The 19191-nt window shown below is 38.8% G+C and overlaps 2 protein-coding genes across 5 annotated transcripts; one reads left to right on the forward strand and one right to left on the reverse strand.

The window, feature by feature from the left end:
• Positions 1-859: 859 nt before the first annotated feature.
• LOC125491266 lies at positions 860-3260 on the reverse strand. 2 transcript variants are annotated; one of them, XR_007268209.1, is made up of 6 exons: positions 3019-3260; positions 2379-2603; positions 2092-2208; positions 1895-1981; positions 1577-1723; positions 860-1072 (listed from the first exon to the last, which is right to left on the reverse strand). XR_007268209.1 is itself a non-coding variant. In XM_048632806.1 (6 exons), exons 1-6 carry the CDS (start codon positions 3212-3214, stop codon positions 927-929), a joined length of 891 nt encoding a protein of 296 aa, XP_048488763.1. In that variant the 5' UTR covers positions 3215-3260; the 3' UTR covers positions 860-926. The 2 variants fall into 2 exon arrangements, 1 of the variants encoding a protein (XP_048488763.1); XM_048632806.1 differs by having other exon boundaries at positions 2406-2603.
• A 1592-nt stretch (positions 3261-4852) lies between these two features.
• Positions 4853-18792, forward strand: LOC105397904 (protein Jumonji). 3 transcript variants are annotated; one of them, XM_048632644.1, is made up of 15 exons: positions 4853-5180; positions 6894-7066; positions 7337-7523; positions 8485-8894; positions 9090-11011; positions 11096-11332; positions 11406-11601; positions 12021-12241; positions 12736-12927; positions 13242-13408; positions 13640-13835; positions 14164-14259; positions 17180-17347; positions 17888-17989; positions 18502-18792. In XM_048632644.1, exons 1-15 carry the CDS (start codon positions 5173-5175, stop codon positions 18667-18669), a joined length of 4443 nt encoding a protein of 1480 aa, XP_048488601.1. In that variant the 5' UTR covers positions 4853-5172; the 3' UTR covers positions 18670-18792. The 3 variants fall into 3 exon arrangements, with proteins under 3 accessions (XP_048488601.1, XP_048488602.1, XP_048488603.1); XM_048632645.1 differs by lacking the exon at positions 4853-5180 and adding an exon at positions 5238-5472; XM_048632646.1 differs by lacking the exons at positions 4853-5180; positions 6894-7066; positions 7337-7523; positions 8485-8894 and having other exon boundaries at positions 9453-9581; positions 9614-11011.
• The last annotated feature ends 399 nt before the right edge of the window (positions 18793-19191 follow it).

Here is a 19191-nt window from a genome sequence, read left to right on the forward strand (position 1 = left end):
TTTACATGCCAACCAACAAATGGGCCATTTTCAAATGACATTGATATTTCTGATGATGGAAAGTAGGTACTTATCATGTAAAAAAATAAGCAGAAGCATTTTTTCAGCTGTGTAGGCGGTGGAATGCTCTGGGACATATTATATAGAGGTCATCTGTTAATAATAAATAAAAAAATAGTCAGAAAGTGTCAGAAAGAATTAATGAAAATGACCCAAATAAACAACAACGTCACGATAAAACGTCAAATTCAATCAAAAATGAAAGTGACAGTTACTTTGTTTTTAAATCTATAGGCTTTGATCATCAAAATGCATCGCACCTGATGCATGACGTCATCAGCACTTTTTTACTATTTTATGATTTTCTCGAAAATGATACATCCAAAAAATACAAAAACATTTTTTTTGTGTCCTTTTGAGCTAAATCTCGAAATGGTTTTCGATTTATAGCAGCTTTAGTTTTTTGAAATGTTGTCCATTAAGCTTACTAACTAGGCTAAATGGTTTGTACAAAAAATATGAAAAAAATCATGGATGTAGTACATATTACGACATTAAAAGGAAAACTATCTCAGGTGAGTAGAGTTGTATGGAACCCTCAGTGCACGAGTCCAACTCGTACTTGGCCGGATTTTTTTTCTTGGTTGCTCTTACAATAATGTGATATGGAATGTTTTCTGAGTCAGGCGTTAGGTTTCGCCACTTTTGTCTTACGGCAAAAAGCTTACGGCTAAACTAAATACAAATTTATACATTAAAATATATTATCTACCTATACACCTATACAGCATAAAATCAAAATATTATAAAGCTAAGAAGTACCTAAAATAATAGACAGAACAAATAGAGACAACAATAATATGAAAAATTTGTATATTTGATTCTGTCGGTATATATTAAGAAATTACAAAATTAATAAGTACTTATTACATTTTCATCATATCTTTTAGCCAGTCTTTAAAGCTTAGAATATTAGCAGCAATCACCGGCGATTGGTCTCCATTTCCACATCTTGCGCCCCACGAGAAGAAACCCACAATTTTGTTTTTCAATAATAATAATGCGCCATGTTCTGTAACAGATAAAATATATTTTAAATCCTGGTCAACTTTCATATCATTACTCCGTATCAGATTTCCATATCTGAGACTCAGCTAGCATTAGGATCGCTCGCTAGGTATCTACATAGCTTGGGTGCTTACAAAGCAAGGCAGGAACTAGGGATAAACTGAATTTTCGTACATGGGAAACGACGACGACGTACGACGTTATAGACGTCATCAATGTCATAATAATGTATTTTCTACTTGGTACGAACACAAACGTAATATCTAGAAATTTCAACACAAATTTAATATTTTAGACGTCATGATGCATAGCATACGGGGCGTATGTTGGCGTTGTCGTCACTAATTGTAACTTTGTTATACTTTCAGAAAGCATATAACTAAAATAGTGTATGCCACGCCATATATAATTTACTAAGTTATTTTAATGAGCTCTCAGTCTCATTACATTGCGCCATTCTTTTCTTGCCAACTTCAGACACACTTATCCTAATTATTTTTTTACCCACCAAAACACAAATTGTCCTCCTTTTCATTTTCAATGCTTAGACAAAATTCATATGGCCTAAAATTTGTGATGAATGACCATAATTTATAACATACTTCATTGGGAATAAACTTTAGCGTTGTAATTTTTATTGAAGGATCCAGTGCATCTAAAATGTAAAACGTTAGTTAGTTATGTGTTATGTGAATGAAGTGCTAAAAAATGTTTATTATGGCAGCCATTCTTTGTAATTTCTGATTTGATACGTTTTCTTCGTCATTCATTTAGTAGGTTTTTTTAAAAATAAGTTTTCAGATAACTCCGAAATATGGGTACAAACTTTTTTTGTTCCAGTTCCAACTTGCAATTTTTATGTTTTTTTTTATAGTATTGCTATTATTTATGTATTCTCCTGCAACATTGGATGCTAAAAGTAAATAAACGTATAATTAGGTTCTGTCAATGTTCAGAATGATACTAGATAACTAAATAATTAATTAATAGTTTTGATTAGACAAATTTAATAGACATTCTTACTTAAAAAGTCGAAGCCTGTGTCAAAACACGTCCCATGTTCAAGTAAACCCACGTTGTGGTACATATTTTGTCTGTTAAAATGTGGATGCGGTAAACTTTTTATAATATCCGTGGTTACTAAAATACAGTTTATTATAATTATTTCTTAAATCTTAAAGATAAGAAAGGTATAATTTTTCAAACGGTAGTAAAAAATATCGGTAACTGTCGTATGAACGCTTTATGAACGCTATCTATGACTGCGTTCTTTCTTTTCTTAATGAGCTGTCAGAATGTAAAGTAAGTACCTATATTTTATATTAAAAAAAACTAGCCTATGTTATTAGTTTCCATCAGGACATATTGTATCCTCCAATATGGTAGCATCATGGATAAATCAGGATCATTTCGCATAGCCGCACAGTTCCCCGGCACTAAAGACCATTGCTTGCGAAGTAGTAAAGAATTGCAAACAGATTTTGGTTGGGATGTATCTAAGAAGACTGCACCAACTGGAATGTATTCTGCTTTTCCTTGAAATCAAAATAAAGCAAAAATATTATTCGGGGTAAGCGCTAGGTGGTTGAATAGAGACAATCTACTATTTTTTCATCACGCTAAAGGTACACACACATCATTGGACGCGGCTGACGGACGCGGCTGTCAGCCGCGACTGATTAGTGTGCATGGCCTTTTGGAACTCGTGCCAGATCACTCTCGGACGTCTGAAAGCTGAAGGTCAGCCCAAGGTTACGTCCACGACTTACGTCCGATAGTTTGAACAGCGTAGTGTACATTCCTTACCTAGATAGTAGAAACCTTTAAGTCCGTAAGCCGCGTCCGATGATGTGTCCCCACCTTAAGGTGCCGATACATTATGTACTTAAACTACGCTATTTGTAATAATTATGTGTATTTTAGATAGCAGCTTTAATTATACCTACTTACCATCTGCCGAACTGAAACGTCTAAATTTAAGAACGTCGTAAAGGTCATGTTTTACAAAGCAAAGATGAATGAAGTATATTACTATCAATATTAGAATGCCGACAAAAATGGCAATGACGTGAAAAAAAATACATTTTTCACCCTTAGTAAAGTAATGTTTGTTATTTTTCAACGCTAAATTGTTAGTTTGAATCATTTCTCTTTTTAATGATTTAAGTATATTAAATTTGCCTAATAATATACAAACAGTCGCCTACTAGATTAAATAAAAACAAAAGTCATAAAATGGAAGGCATTCTGACAACTCATTAATATAAAATAACTTAATCATAGATGGCGCTAGAAATGCCTTCATAGTTACAATGATCCCGTTTTTTTATTGCAGTGGTGGGCGTATGTAGATAATACTAGAGCCATCTATGATTTTTAATGTTTTTTAATGACCTGTCAGAAGATCTCAAATTTAATATGGGGAAGCACTGGGAAACACAATTTTAACAAACTTTATTATAAAAAAAAAACCAGCGAAGTGAAAGTTGGCATCGCGCACTGAGGCTTCCGTACAAGTCTATTAGTCTACTTACCTGAGATAGTTTACCTTTTAATGTCATCATATATTATGTACTACATCCGTGAATTTTTCATATTTTTTGGACCAATCATTTAGCCAGCAGGGGGGGCACTTGAAACTAACAAAAATTAGCACTCTGAAGATTAATATTTCGTAAACCAATCACTGAATCAAAAAACGGTTTGAGCACATTACCTACCTATAATATTCCATCCATATCATCCCCATTTTACGTGAAAGAGAGGTACCCAAAAATATATATATTTTTAATTTAATTTTATTTCTTTGTCGGGACCGTAAATTTGTATATCTATGCAAAATATCAGCTTGATATCTTTACCCGTTTCTGAGATAAATAGTGGTGACAGACAGACGGACGGACAACAAAGTGATCCTATAAGGGGTCTTTTTTCCTTTTGAGGTGCGGATCCCTAAAAATAACTTTGTCGTAAAGACACTTGCAAGTTACAGTAATAATATAATTATATCTAATGATCTTTGTTCTAATCCGAAAGCTGGCCAATCATTAAAATAACACATTGGCCAGCTCTGGGAATAATAAGAGTAAAGGCGCCGACACACTATCGGACGCGGCTTACGGACGCGGCTGACATGACAGCCGCGTCCGCTTCTGTGTCGGCACCTTTACTCTGTGACCTGTTTATAGCTGCGCTGCGTACAGACCGGCCAAACAAACGCCAACCAACGGGTTTCGTTGACCTTCGTTGCTGCGATCGCCCCTGTATGTTTAAGATCTTTAATGTACACTTGATGGCAATAAAATAGTTTATTTGTCAATAAAATATATTATTATATTATATAATAGTAATAATAATAGTATATGGTATGTATTATTATGTAATATAGTATGTACAAATATAAATTGTACTTCTATGTAAGTATATTTGTAATATTAGAGTTAGTGTGTAGTATAATAATGAATCTACATTTCCTTTTAACATGTACACTACACCCAATCTTATGTCTTATTCCCTCCATACGAAGGTTGTGTGGCTGATATCACTTTTAATGATAAGACCGCCTTTTGTACCCTAATTAAGTTGTAATTTGTTATTCATATGATTCTTTGTTGGTGTGCAAATAAAGCGTATTCTATCTATCTATCTTTGATAAATATCATCGTTGAGCGTTCGTTGGGCGTTCGTTGGGCGGCCGGTCGGTCTGTACGCAATTTATAAAAAAATGCACCGGTCACAGCTCAGACCAAGGTCACAGACTAAGCGCAGACAAATTTAGCAGATGTCTTGTCTGTGGACAAATTGAACAAATTCTCAAATCGAAACTAAACGATTTTTTGCCTTTTGCAAGCGTTTACGATGATTATCAATATATTTAATTCTTAAAGTGCTCAAATGTAAATAATAATCATAAATGCCTATTCATAAGTCTTAGATTTACTGTGTAAAATGAGTTATTAAATGAGAAACTAAGCAGTGAATCCCGTCAAAGATGTCGACGCGTGTGTATCAATCAACTTTGTTTTGCTTGTAGTGTTTTTTTACACTATTTGATTATTATACCTGGGTCCGCAGATTTCGAAACATACAAATTCAAACACAAACATGAGAAGGTAAGCTTAAATTCAAAAAGTAATGCACACAGGCAAGGTGCAGCATATTTTTCGTAAACCAATTACCGGTTTTACCTTTGTTATGTAGGAGGTAGAAAGAAATTATTGTTTAATAGGACTACTATTGGGGGTATGCCAATTAAAATGTGCGTTTGCTTCTTCCTCTTGCGTATAAATGTCGTGAAAGGTTATTTTTTCCCTGAACGAAACAAGCAACTTTTATACCTAATTGTGCATTTTCTGGTATAAGGCCACACGGGACTTTTATTAATTCGAACACAACCATGAGAAGGTAAGCATAAATTCAAGAAGCAATGTGCTTTCACCACCACAAGCACATGTGGGAACTTGTAATTGGCTATTTGTAACTTGATTATATCATATTGTGTTATAGCTGAAAGTTCTCCAAATATTATAAAATCTAATTAAAATAAAATACAGTTAGATTTATAGAGACTTTAATAAAAATGTTGAGAAGCCTTACCTAAAAAAAATTCCAAGACAAGCAACTTTATTTTATTACTATATGCTCTGGTTATTGAATGCTCCATGGTCTGAGGGAGGGCTATAACAAAGTGTTCAAAAAACTGTACATTAATAGCCGTCGATTTGAAGGGTGTGGGGGTGGGGGGGTGAGGGAGGGGGGCAGAGGGCATCCTCTCGTACCCTCTGCCACCCGCGGAGTCTCTTGGTTTCCAAGATATTTGTGGTTGGAGTTAGGTTAGGTTTGTTTTACTCTATATTTGAAATGCTCCGCTCGCTTTGTTTTTCGATATCTATGTGAACCTAACACGCTCCTCCTCGCTTTGCTTGTCGTTGCACCTATCTTTAGGTTTTGGCACAGAATAATAACTAGTACCAGTACAGAAGTCCACCTTCGCAATGGCTTTCGAAGAAATATGACTCCATCCCATAATCAATAAGATCTAATTTAGATCGCTTTCCAGCCGCACACGTTTTTATTTACTTACCTACCAATTTATTTTTGATGGAATATGCGCCTTATTTCACTGGACTACGGTGCATAATAAGTTATACGTGGTTATACGCATTGAAAAAGAAGCCACCTTAGGGTTGCCTCGGCACCACAGACTATAACGTTTACTAAGCAACGGACTGAGTTTGTAAAAAGAATGTCATGATTTTAAAACAAAATTAATTTGAATTTAGAATACAAAGCTATTCCAAACTTATTTTCTATTGGAAATGACTAGTAAAAGCTACGACAATTTCATAGTTAAAGACCTATTCATAGATATATTATTTGAAGTAAAAGAAAGAGGTAGATAGGAACCTATATCTACCTAAAACATTTACTTCAGTCAAAAAATGTTTTTTTTCTTCATAATGTGTGATAATAAATGATGAATTAATTGATCATGATGTTCTGTTTTAATTTGGTTGAGCAAGAATCCCACTCAGCTCATATTTTATAATCGATTCATTAATAAATTTTGAGGGAAGTCTTGTGTCTGTAAATTGAATATATTTTTTTTTATAAAGTTAAATGTAGTCAAACAAAATTAAATAGCGCGTGCGCGTGCGTCGTATTTCGCTTGCGGCATTTGATAATTAATTACTAAGAAGCTGCAAGTTGAAACTTCGCATGAAGCTGTCTTACAACATCAACTATCTGCCAAAAAATCACGAAAGCCCAAATCAGTGGCTATTAATGTACAGTTTATCCTAATTTTTTACTACAATACTTTTCAGGAAAGTGCAAGCTCAGAGGAAGTTTGCTCAAGGAGCATACATCCCTCCAAGCACTAGTGAGAGAAGGACTGATGTTACCCCGGTGAAAGATGCTGATGCTCAGAAAAATAACAAGAATGTGGTCTATAGCAATATGTCTGCTGCACATCTGCTGGATATGATTTCATTGAAGAGTATATACAATTCTGATAATAATTTAGTTCCTAATATACAATATATTCAAATACAATAAATTCTGATTTACTAATATAAACATATACAATTCAATACTATTTAATTGATCAATATAAAGGGTGTTTGGCAAATGGACCAATTTTGTCTTCAGTCATACGTAGAATGAAGGTCTCAATCTCCCTCTGACCAAAAAATATATGGCAGCCCATTATGTACCAAACGCCTCGTAGAATAATTGACCATTATAAATAACCATCTGTTTTGCTTAGGTCTTCATCACCATTTGGATCCCATTGTATTGGTGGAGAGACTACCAAAGAAGAAAGTAAATGTTGTTCCCACCATATTGCCTGCTCCAGTGACAAAGGGACACAATGCCGCCATCAAAACAGTCAAGAACAAAACTCCATCACCAGTCACACCCCGCCCGGCTAAACTTGTTAGGAAAAGCATCAGGTATTTTATCAAATTATAAATTTTGAATGATACAGAGTATTTCTTTTATAATTTTTTGTAAGTTTAACCAAAATATTAAGTAGGCAGTAGGCACCTATGTATACAGGGTTATTAGTAAGTAGACATGATCCTTCCAGGAGGTGATATAGGAAGGCATTTCCAGTTGATTGAACCCTATAATGCATTATCCAAAACTTAACCATTTCTAAGATATTTAATATTTAAGTTTTTTTATTTTTTTGCCAAAATGTTATGCTTAAAACCGAAAATAAAAAAACTAGCCATATATCAATATTTTTACTTTAGTTTAAAAACATTGTCAACTTATATGCTTTCAAATAAGATAATTTCATATCAAATCAATTTAGATGTCACCAAGATATGGCCAAAACAACCAGAGAAAGCGGAGAAAACTCAACAGGGGTTTCCAATTCCATACTAAAGTCAACAGGACTAAAAACAATCACACTTTTTACCTTTAAATTGGGCTGATTTTGTTAGTTTTCCTGTTGAATTTTTAGCGTCTGTGCTGAAAGCTTATAAGTTGAAAATGTTTTTAAACTAAAGTGCACAAAAAAAGTCACATGAAATTCTTTTTTAATTTGATTTATTAGTTTTTGCGTTTTGAATAAATTTTTTTAACTGTTTAACTATTTTGATGTGTTGTGTCTAATTTAAGTCGAATAATGCACAATTGATTATTTTAAGTAGTTTCTTAAGGTATTACTTATGCAAAACAATCAAAAAAATTATTGAAATATGGCTAGTTATTTTATTTTCGGTTTAAACCATAACATTTTGGCAAAAAAAAAAAAATGTTAAATATCTTAAAAATGGTTAAGTTTCAGATAATGCATTAAAGTGTTCAATCAACTGGAAATGCCTTCCTCTATCACCTCTTGAAAGGACCAGGTCTACTTACCAATAACCCTGTATACAAAATGTTACTTTAATACTTCAGAGGCGCTATGCAGCTCAGATCAAGGAGCTCACTCAAACGTCAACGGTTTACAAAGAAGGAGATAGTTATAAAGAGTAAAGCCAAGTTCACACGCACCAGGGTCATGAAGCGAAGACTGATATCGAAAATTGTGACAGTCAGTAAAAAAAAGACTCTTGTCAGTGTGCCAAAAGCAAGCATATCTCCCATCATGTCGGAGTTCTCCACAGATGATGATACACCACTTAATCAAATAACACAGAAGAAAACAGAGGCAAAAAAGAAAAGTCCAGGACCAGAGAAGCCAGCAAGTGCAAGTCCAACAACTAGTCAAGTTAAGAGAAAGAGGAGTAAACCTCTGGATGAGGATGCTAAAAAGTTGTGTACTCTTCGTTCTGCAGCAGCAGCGGCCGCAGCGAGCACTGCTACTGGTAATGCATTAAATATCATTTTACTGAATTACAAAAACTTTAATTATTACAATTTTATTGAGTTATTGTACTTTTTAGTATTTACAGTGAAGGAAAAAATTGTAAAGTCACTTTAGGACATTGCCATAGTTTTACGAATTTATATTGTATTCTAGTTAGTACCTAATTGTTTGAAATTATGTTCTTGTTTTGTAGAACCCAAAATAACGAAGCCAACCAATGAACCTAATAATATAACCAAGGAAAGTGATGAGCCTAAAAAAACCAGACTAAGCAATGAACCTATTATAATAAAGAAAACTGAAGAACAAGACATATCACCAGTGGCAGTTTGCAACACTCAACCAGATCAGGTCATAAAAACAGATGATGTGGTAGAGACACCCCCACTGTCGCCATTATCTAATACTCTAACTGGTCCAAACGGCAGTTACTATGGACGTAATGAGATTGAACGATGGATTGTAAACTCTCACTCAGTACCACCTGAGGCTGCTATTCCCGAGGAACCACAGCCTGAAGTCAGTTCTGAAAAACCTCAGCCTGTAGCTAACTCTGCAGAAGCACAGTCTGTAGCTAACTCTGCAGAAGCACAGCCTAGTAATGGTCAGAAATCAGATCAGAAACAGTTTAAAATTCCTCAGAATTGGACCCGAAGAATGCTCAAACCTAAAGATCCCAAAAAGTTAAGTAGTATATATATGCCTTCGGCACCTCAAGATCATATTCGGCCTTTAGATGTGCCTTGTTCTCCCGGGACTTTATGCCCGTCTTTACAGTATTCGACATTAAAATCCATACAGGATGCATCCAAGAGCGGTCACATAATTGAAAAGTGTAATGGGCCATGTCAAAATTGCAGCAAGGTGACAAAGCTATCAAAATTGGTGAATGGCGTTTTAAATGTGTTGCATGAGCCAGCTGAAGCGGCAAGTGATGTGTACGCATTCAATGAACCAGATGCGACACGCGAACCGCCATTATTGGGCTTCCGACAAAACCGCCGTCGCAGCCGCGATACCGCTACGGAGAAAAATCTCTACTTAGACCTTTTGCCACAAAATAGCTCCCACATAGTACAACTTGTATCAGTTAAAGTGCCTAACCAGGATAAGACAATAATGAGAGCTCGCCTTGTGCCTAAAGCTGAAGTCACCCAAACCGTGGATGAAAAGAATGATGAGCAAATCGTAACACTAATGGAACAAGACAACTTTCTTGAGGAGTTGTTGACTAGTCTAAATAAAAATGATGACAAACAACCTGAAAAGAATGGTGAATCTGAACCTAAAATTGCTAAAAAAATAATTGGTACAGATATAAAGAACCAGCCTGTTTCTTCCAATGCCATTACTATGTCTAATAGCAATTTAACAACAGTTGATGACAACAGTGAGGGAAAGCCGGTGTATTTCAAGAAGCCCAAGATTTCACCATTGCTTCCACTGCGGGCAAAATTAAAGCAGCCATTGCTAAAGCCGCAATTACATCCAAAGATACAACTACAAAAACCCTTGCTGCAGCCCCAAAAACCAAAACTGGAACTAATAACTAAATCAAATGATCACAAGGCACAAAAGCTAGATGAAAAGATGCAATGCCAACAACAGAAGATGCAAACTTTACCGAAGCATCAATTACCTCGGCAAAAGTTACAACCCCCAACAGATAAATTGCAACAGTCACAGCCAGAACTACAGAAGTTACAGCCACAACTGCTAAAGTCAGAACAGCCATCAAAGATAGATCTGATGCAGCAAAAGCTATACTCACCTCAAGAGAAATCTCAGCCTTCACAGGAAAAGGAGCCGCCACAACAAAAGAAGATACAGCCGCCCAAAGCAGAGCAGCCTCAACAAAAGGTACAACAGGATCGGCAAAAGTCACCGCAGCTGCCCCAAAAGTCACAACAGCTTCCTCAAAAGTCACAGTCATCACAGCAAAAGCCGCAGGCTAAAGTGCAACTACTACCTTCGCCGCAGCAGTCCTCGGTAAAGCCGTCTACTCGTGAAACTGAAGGTACTATTGAAAATAAACCCATTCCATCGCCATCCTCATCTGAAAAGGGTGGAATAGTGGATGCTCCAGTCTTCTATCCTACTGAAACTGAATTTGAGGTGAGAAAATAATGTGTAACTACCCCTTAGTTATCACTTCAACATTATTTTATAATTAGTATTAATATTCTTAATTACTTGCAGAACCCATTCAGCTACCTGGAAAAGATAACTCCTGAGGCCTCGAAGTATGGCATTTGCAAAATAGTGTCGCCTCCGGGATTCTCTACTGAATGTCAATTGCGGGAAGGCGCGAGGTTCACTGCTTGCAACCAGTACCCAGGCAAGATGTTCAGGAGATGGGGGTCGGCCACAAGGGAATTGTGCGCTATAAAGAAGCATTTGGCTACACAGAAGGTTCTTTTTACCAGGCCTCCATTGGTAAGTAGAATTATTTGAGGAATACCTTCATCTCATAATTATTAGATATTAATACCTATCATTGCCATTGCAGGTTGACAGTGTAGAAGTGAACTTGCCAAAACTGTACCACATAGTTCAAAGAATGGGTGGACTGAAGAAAGTGATTGAGAAAGAAAAATGGCAGAAAGTGGCAGAGGAAATGAACTATCCAAAAGGAAGTCAAGTAGAGAGAAAGCTAGACCAAGTCTATGTGAAATATTTATTACCCTACGACACATTGACTAATGGTTTGTATTACAATAACGTTAGTTTATAATAATAATTGCTAACCGGCGGTTTTCATTGGGTTTACTTATATAGTTTACACACAAAATCGTCTGTTGGTGTCACATTTCATATAGGTTAATGTTGTCAAACGGCATTGAGTATGAATGTACACCCGAGTCCGCGTTGTTCTATGTCAAACGGGCCTCTGCCTCTGCGGACCCCATGGTCCTGAGATCGAGATGGAAAAACGACAACATAATAATAATTGTATGCGAGGAGTGAGGCGAAGTGTCAACTCGTCGTTTCATCAATAAAAACAGTTGATAGAAGAACAGTTCATATGGGTCAAACGAATCATGACTCATGACTAACCGTTTGTGACTCCATGATTCCCATACTATGTTTCTATACTTACTAATTCTCAATCATCGCTTACTAGACGAGCGGCAAGCGATATTGGAAAGCGTCGGCAAGGAGTGGGACAAGCGTTACAAACGCATGCTCCGGCGCGCCCAGAACCCGCTTCACAAGCAGCGGCAGCTACTGGGCGAGTCCTCCTCCGATGATGATGAAGAAGACGAGGACATGGAGCTAGCCTTGGAGGAGGCCGACGACTGCATAGTCACCGGACGCAGCATGAATCTGGCCACCTTTGAGAAGGTATGTGTATTAAGAAATGAAGTTTTTACTACAAAAGCTAGTTGTAAAACAAAACAGATATTGAGCGCTGTGGTGTTTAAACCTTATTTATACTCTTATTTATTTATTTACTCTTTGTTCTAATACAGATTATTTGTTTATTCTGTCTGTCTCTGCCCTGCACGTAAACATAGCCTAAACAAGATATTGGCTGAACCAAAGTTCCCTGTTCCCCCTAAACCACTTTGCACCAGATCTCCCATATATTACATTCCCATAACAAAAGTTTTCTGGTAGAGATGGCTTTAAGCAATAAGGCCGCCTTTATGTTATGTTTTATTTATAAGCTGTTGTTCAGTTTTATTCACGGTATTTGCACCTGAGCATCTACTCTATATCCCATTCCACGGGAAATAACATCTGACAGAACCCTTATTACATTCGAAGAAGGGTAGATTGTTTATATCAGATGTCTTCCGTGGAATGGGATATAAACGACAATCCCTACCCCCCAGGTGGCCAGAAACGTGATGCAGATGCAGCTAGGTTCCTCAGCTGAAAGCGCGGACGAGATTGAGCGTCGCTACTGGCGTCTCGTGTCAGCTGGCGACGAGCATGTGTGCGTGAATGCGGCCGCCGTCGACACCGCCGACCAGGCGCCGCCGCAGAAGCCGAAGCCCTCCGCTAGACACCCTTGGAATCTTAAGGTAAGGGGGTACCTGAAATTTTACAATCTCCTTACAAGTTGAATGTTGGAAATCGTTGCAAAATAGTGAATATAATTGTTTTGGTCTAGAATTGCCCCCTAATTTAGCAGTGGGGCATTGGGTTATATGCCAAGTGTAATGAAATCACTTGCTGATTATCGTTAACGTGGCGCCATGGCATTGAAAGCGTGCTTCAGGCCAATGGATTTCGCTGTAGCGACGCCAGAAGTACAGCCGAAGCGGACGATAGTCTATACATCTAGTGAACTATAACATAACAACAACAACAATCCTCACCAGACCCTTAATTCCAGATGCTAAGCACATGCGCAGAGTCGGCCCTGCGCTCTCTAGGCCCAGTGCTGAGCGTGACGGTGCCCACTCTGCACCTCGGCATGTTATACTCGTCGTCGTGTTGGCACCGCGACCCGCACGGGCTGCCCTGGACCGAGTTCCTGCACCAGGGGCCCGACAAGATCTGGTGTGTATACTGTGCTGTCTCATGTCATGCTAAAAATCAGCGTTACCACAAATCAAGTTTCTGTTTACGACAGCACATGCTGAGCATGGTACCTTCTGCAAAATTTATTGCAAAAAATCGTTCGCTCTAGCTTTTGTCTAGGGCGGAATTTATACCTGATAGATCCACAGTAAATGTCTCTACAACATAAAAAATACCTTTACACGTCTAACGCAACTAATATTCCACCAGGTACGGAATCCCGGACTCGCAAAGCGACCAGTTCCGCCGGGCGGTCGAGGCGCTCTGTCCGGCCTTCTGCCAGAACAAGTCGATCTGGCTGCCGTCGGACGTCACCATGATCCCGCCAGACCTGCTGGTGAAGGAGAAACTCACGCTGACGCGGGCCACTCAGCGCGCCGGCGATTTTATTATCGTTTTTCCTAAGGTTAGTTTGATTTACGGTGAAGGTTTTTGTGTTTGGTATTCGTCATACACGATATGTGTGGACATCTCACACGCGGCTATCTGGCCCCTAGCTAGCTAGGCAGAGCCTGTAACATGGGTATCGGAAAGTTGATGTATCTAGTACTAGTAGATACTATCTACACAGATACATATAATTTACACCCAAGACTCGAGTACCATATCTGTCGCCCCGGCCGGGGATCGAACCCGAGATTTACGGCATAGCAGTCAGCGTCTCTAACCACTGCACCATATGTCGTCCAATTTCCAATTAGTTTCAGGATAAATGTTTTATTTGTGTTTTTCAGGCCTACAGTTGCTCAATTTGCACAGGATACACGATATCTGAAAGCGTGTACTACGCACCCTTCTCTTGGCTTGAGACTGTCTCCAACGATTTTGAGGTAAGCTTTTATGCTATTTATTTTAGTGATTATGATTGATATGAGGGCCATATCAGAAGACTTCTTATGTGAACCAAGGTAGAGTAGAGTAATGGGCTGTAAAGACGAGCCCTCATTGGTGCCATACGAGGGCTACACCGAAAAGATCGGGAATAGAATACTTAGGAATAAATTAGATTGAAACCTTTTTGGTGTATCAAATGTAGTGTTTTTTCAAACATAATTCCATTTTCGAATTTTAAAAAAAGTTAAAAATAAAAGAGTATTGATCATTTGAATTTGACAAGTCGGTGTAAAAAATGGAGCTTACGCGGGAACATTTCCGTGCAATAATTTTTCACAACTTTCGTCGAGGTTTATCTCAAGAACAATGTCTCGCCGAGCTTGTTTCTATTTATAAACTTGAAGCACCAAGTAAAACGACTATATATCGTTGGTATTCTGAGTTTCGCCGTGGACGTTCCTCTCTTACCACAGTCCATAGAGAAAAAATAAACAATTGTGTAAAGAGTGCCATCTGGAGGAGTTTTTTGTCATACTCTATACGTCATACTGAGCCTACAACGCCATCTCTTTATATTGCTCAACCTCATTGTACATACATACAGGGTGCCCTGTTGGGACACCCTGTATATATAGATATTGTTATCACAAGTTAATAGCCGAATCTCCACCAAACGATCCAATGCGATCCGATCGCCCGATCCAAGAAGTTTAGTATGTAAGATTCCTTGGATCGCGCGATCGGATCGCGTTGGATCGTCTGGTGGGGATCCGGCTATTAACTTCAATCTATAAAGATATAAGACATATTTGCGTTGACGTAGTTACACCACACAACAGTTATTACATTTATCAGCTAAATTTAAGTTCAATCTATTTATGTACCTACCTACATGCAACAATAAATAAAAAACAAATTATTATATAATTCTTATATTACCTCGCATATAACAATGTTTCAGTTCAGTTTTGTTCTTGTCACTTGTAAAATAATATGCGAGTGGGTGTGTGTATTCCTTTCACCATGAAAACCAATTCATGTTTTGCTAGTTTATGTTTCCCAAGAGAAGCAAATCTTGTCACTTGTGGTGATAAAGTCATTTCGTCCAATAGTGCATCATTTATCCTCGCAAGGCAAATCTTTGACGACATTTATCAGTTTGGTACACATAGTATTTTAATCTTCAGCGGATATGAAGATGTCGATCGCTCTTTGCCAGTGCCGCCATTTCAGCTCGGTTCCCGTGGAACCACATGGAACCTGGATCCATATGGAATCTGTCATGTCACAAGAATTTCATAAAAACACTTTTTGCGGATAAAGATGCTTTTTCTTGACACACCATGTTTATTTTTATTTGTAGGTATATAAAATTTATAAATAACGATATACCGAGAGTATAGGCTTTTATTACAAAAATGTTATTTGCGAGACATTGTAAGACAACTGAACTGACACTGACACGCAATTTCTTCATAAAAGCCATAGATCATGACAATGTTAACATTCAAATACTACTTATCTATGTGTCTTGTTATTGTTCTATGGTCTTGTTGATAACGCCATCTTACATCTTTTTTGGTAGTAAGAGTAATATAAAGAGATGGCACTAGCTTCTACTAAAAGTTCAGCCATTAAGGCACTGACTCCCCCCTGCCACAGTCCCTTCTACTGGTCGGCCAAAAACAGCGGTAACACAAGATAACATCGATGCTGTACGCCAGTTAATAAAAGAAGATAGACATGTGACATACGAGCAGATTCAGGCTTCTCTCAGCATTGGTATGACAGCCATTCAAACCATTTTACATGAAGAACTGGGTGTCAAGAAGTTAGTTTCGCGCTGGGTGCCCCACCGTTTGACCGAGGAACAAAAGTCGGCTCGTGTTAATTGGTGTCGATCTGCTCTGCAACGGTTCAATGGAGGCAGTTCAAATGCTGTCTACAATATCGTCTCTGGTGATGAATCGTGGATTTATTCATATGAGCCCGAAAGAAAACATCAATCGGCAGTTTGGGTCTTCGAAGGTGAGGTCAAGCCAACAAAAGTTATTCGCTCACGCAGCGTGTCGAAAAAAATGGTCGCTTCTTTTGTATCGAAAACTGGCCATGTGGCTACGATTCCATTACAAGAACAAAGGACGGTTACTGCTGATTGGTACACAACAGTTTGTTTGCCGGAAGTCGTAAGAGAACTTCGTAAAACTAACCCGAATCGTCGTATAATCCTTCACCACGATAATGCAAGCTCTCATACCGCTCGCAAAACAAGAACGTTTTTAAATATGGAAAACGTGGAGTTGATAGACCATCCTCCGTATAGCCCTGATCTGAGCCCCAATGATTATTTTACATTCCCAAGAATTAAAGATATGCTACGTGGTCAACGGTTTAGCGGCCCAGAAGAGGCGGTCGAAGCTTACAAATCAGCTGTTTTGACAGTATCCACTTCAGACTGGAATTACTGTTTCAATGATTGGTTTAATCGAATGAAAAAGTGCATTGAATGTCACGGAGACTACTTTGAAAAACAATAAAAGTAAATAATATTATGATATCTTTGTACTTTTTTCTATTCCCGATCATTTCGGTATCGCCCTCGTATACATATATTTTATGATCTTTCTTTTGGGACGGCGCAAGCGCAACGCCTCGCACCAAAGGAGCCTTACTTACCCTGACCTGTAACACTTATTAGATCTTAGAAACCCGTTCTACGTCTGTACCTCTAGCTAGTCTAGCGTTTGCTAGTTCTCTGTTTATCAGGACACTAACTGCTAATAAAAATGACTACCTATACTTACTACAATCTAACTGTGTTCAAGTTCTTATTTTGTATTGTGTAATATTGTGTGTAATATGGGTATAGTGATCCTGAAATACATGACTACCTATTTATTATTTTATCTATTGCAGGAAGCGCGCCGCAGCCACGAGCCGACCATGTTCTCCGTGGAGCAGCTGCTGCTGGGCGCGGTGGAGGAGCGCGGCGCCCCGCAGCCCGCGCGCCGCGCCGCCGCCCTCGCGCTGGCCGCCGCCCTGCGCCGCGAGCTGCACGCCCGGCGCGCCCTGCACCAGCTGCCCGTGAGTACCTAGGACCGTGCCTCCTGATCCCGAGAGGGGTGATGTGAGTACTGTGCCTCACTTGCCTCAAGAATCCGAAAGGAGTGATGACACATTCTTGTAATATACAGTGTGTCGTTTTTCGGGGTTTTTTCTCGATGAAATTACTCGTAGAATCCACCCTTAAAGTTTTTTGGGTCCGAAAAACAACATACTGTATGTTTCGAAAAGCTTTAGCAGCGATACGCCTCGCGACCTATGACGTGAGTACAAATGTGCAGCGAAAAGCGGGTGCCTTTGGCGAGTCCCTTTGCGGGGATTACTACATGAGCTTGTGCTTCGTACCGATGCGAGGCATTGTGAGATTAAGGTAGGTATAATGGATCGGAGGGTCGCTGACTGCCCAGGGTGCGCCAATAACATACAGTTTATACGTCACACGGCGAGGTTCCTTTTGTGCACCCCACCGATGTCTATAAATCACATAGAAATATTTCTATTATGTAGTAATCATGTTTATTACTTCTAACAGTGCCAACTTGTGTGTCTCGTTTGTTTCAGAGCAAGGACTCCAAGCATCCGCCGAAGCGGCGCTGGAGCGCGTGGAATGTTCGAGAACTGGACGAGTGCGACGTCTGCCGCTGCACACTCTACTTGTCTAAGGTGAGTTTATTATCCTTCTTCCTTAGCCTAGCAGTCCACTGCTGGACGCATGCCTATGCCAAAGAACGCCACTGGATGCGATCTAATGCTTTCCGTTAAACTCCTACTGTGTCCATCAAATGCTGGAGATAGGCCTCTCACAAAGAGCGCCATTCTGTTTTCAGCTACTAGTCTGGTTATCGCTCCAGTGGGCCGGTGGGTGTGGCTAGCTTGCCTGTTCGTGGTCCCCACTTAAGAACTCATTTAATCCACCGGTCAAAGGTTCATCAGCAGTAAAAATATTTCCTGTTTAACATCATCATCGTCAGCCTTTCCCAAGGAGCGCCACAACCATCGATCTTAGGCCTTCCTCATCCAGCCACTATCGGCTACCCGCCTAAGGTCACCGGTCCAGCGGGCAGGGTCCCTCGCTGCGTTTCGCGGTCTCCACTCTTGTTTTACATAACTTCCTTTTCATCCCATAATATTTTAATGCTATTTCATTAAATAATGCCTTCTAAATTTTCCTACAGGTGACAGGTCTGGTGGACAAGAAGGGAGTGTTCTGCCTAGAACATGCCATGCGGGTTCTCTCCAAGTTCCAGGGCGAAGACGTCTCGCAAGCCGCGCTGGTCTGCTTCTACTCCAACGATACTCTGCACACAATACTCGCGAAGCTAGACAAACGCTTCAGCTCATAGCATTGAGATTTTTTTTATATTATACACTACTTTTACACCGACTTAAGAGAGATTTTTTTTTCATATTTTGTTTGCCATCATTTTTTTGTTTGTTAAGAGAGATTAAAGACAAATTAGACTGTATCGGCTTTGTTTTATTTTGAAAAGTTGAGGCTGTAATCAAGCCTGCCGCCAAGCTTCCAGGATAGGGTTGCCAGTTTAGCGAATTTTACAAATCCTATTGTTTATTTGACGGCCGGCTTGGTCGTGGTTAAAGCCTAAGCACAGAATAATAACTAGTACCAGGTACAGAAGTCCATCTTCGCAATGGCTATCAAAGAAATATGACTCCATCCCATAAGCAATAAGATCTAATTTAGATCGCATTTCTTTACTTACCTACCAATTTATTTTTGAGGCGCCTTACTTAACTGGACTACGGTGCATAATAAGTTATACGTGGTTATACGCATTGAAAAAGAAGCCACCTTATATAGGGTTGCCTCAGCACCACAGACTACAACTTTTACTAAGCAACGGACT

Source organism: Plutella xylostella, chromosome Z (genome assembly GCF_932276165.1).
Source record: "Plutella xylostella chromosome Z, ilPluXylo3.1, whole genome shotgun sequence".
NCBI lineage: Eukaryota > Metazoa > Arthropoda > Insecta > Lepidoptera > Plutellidae > Plutella > Plutella xylostella.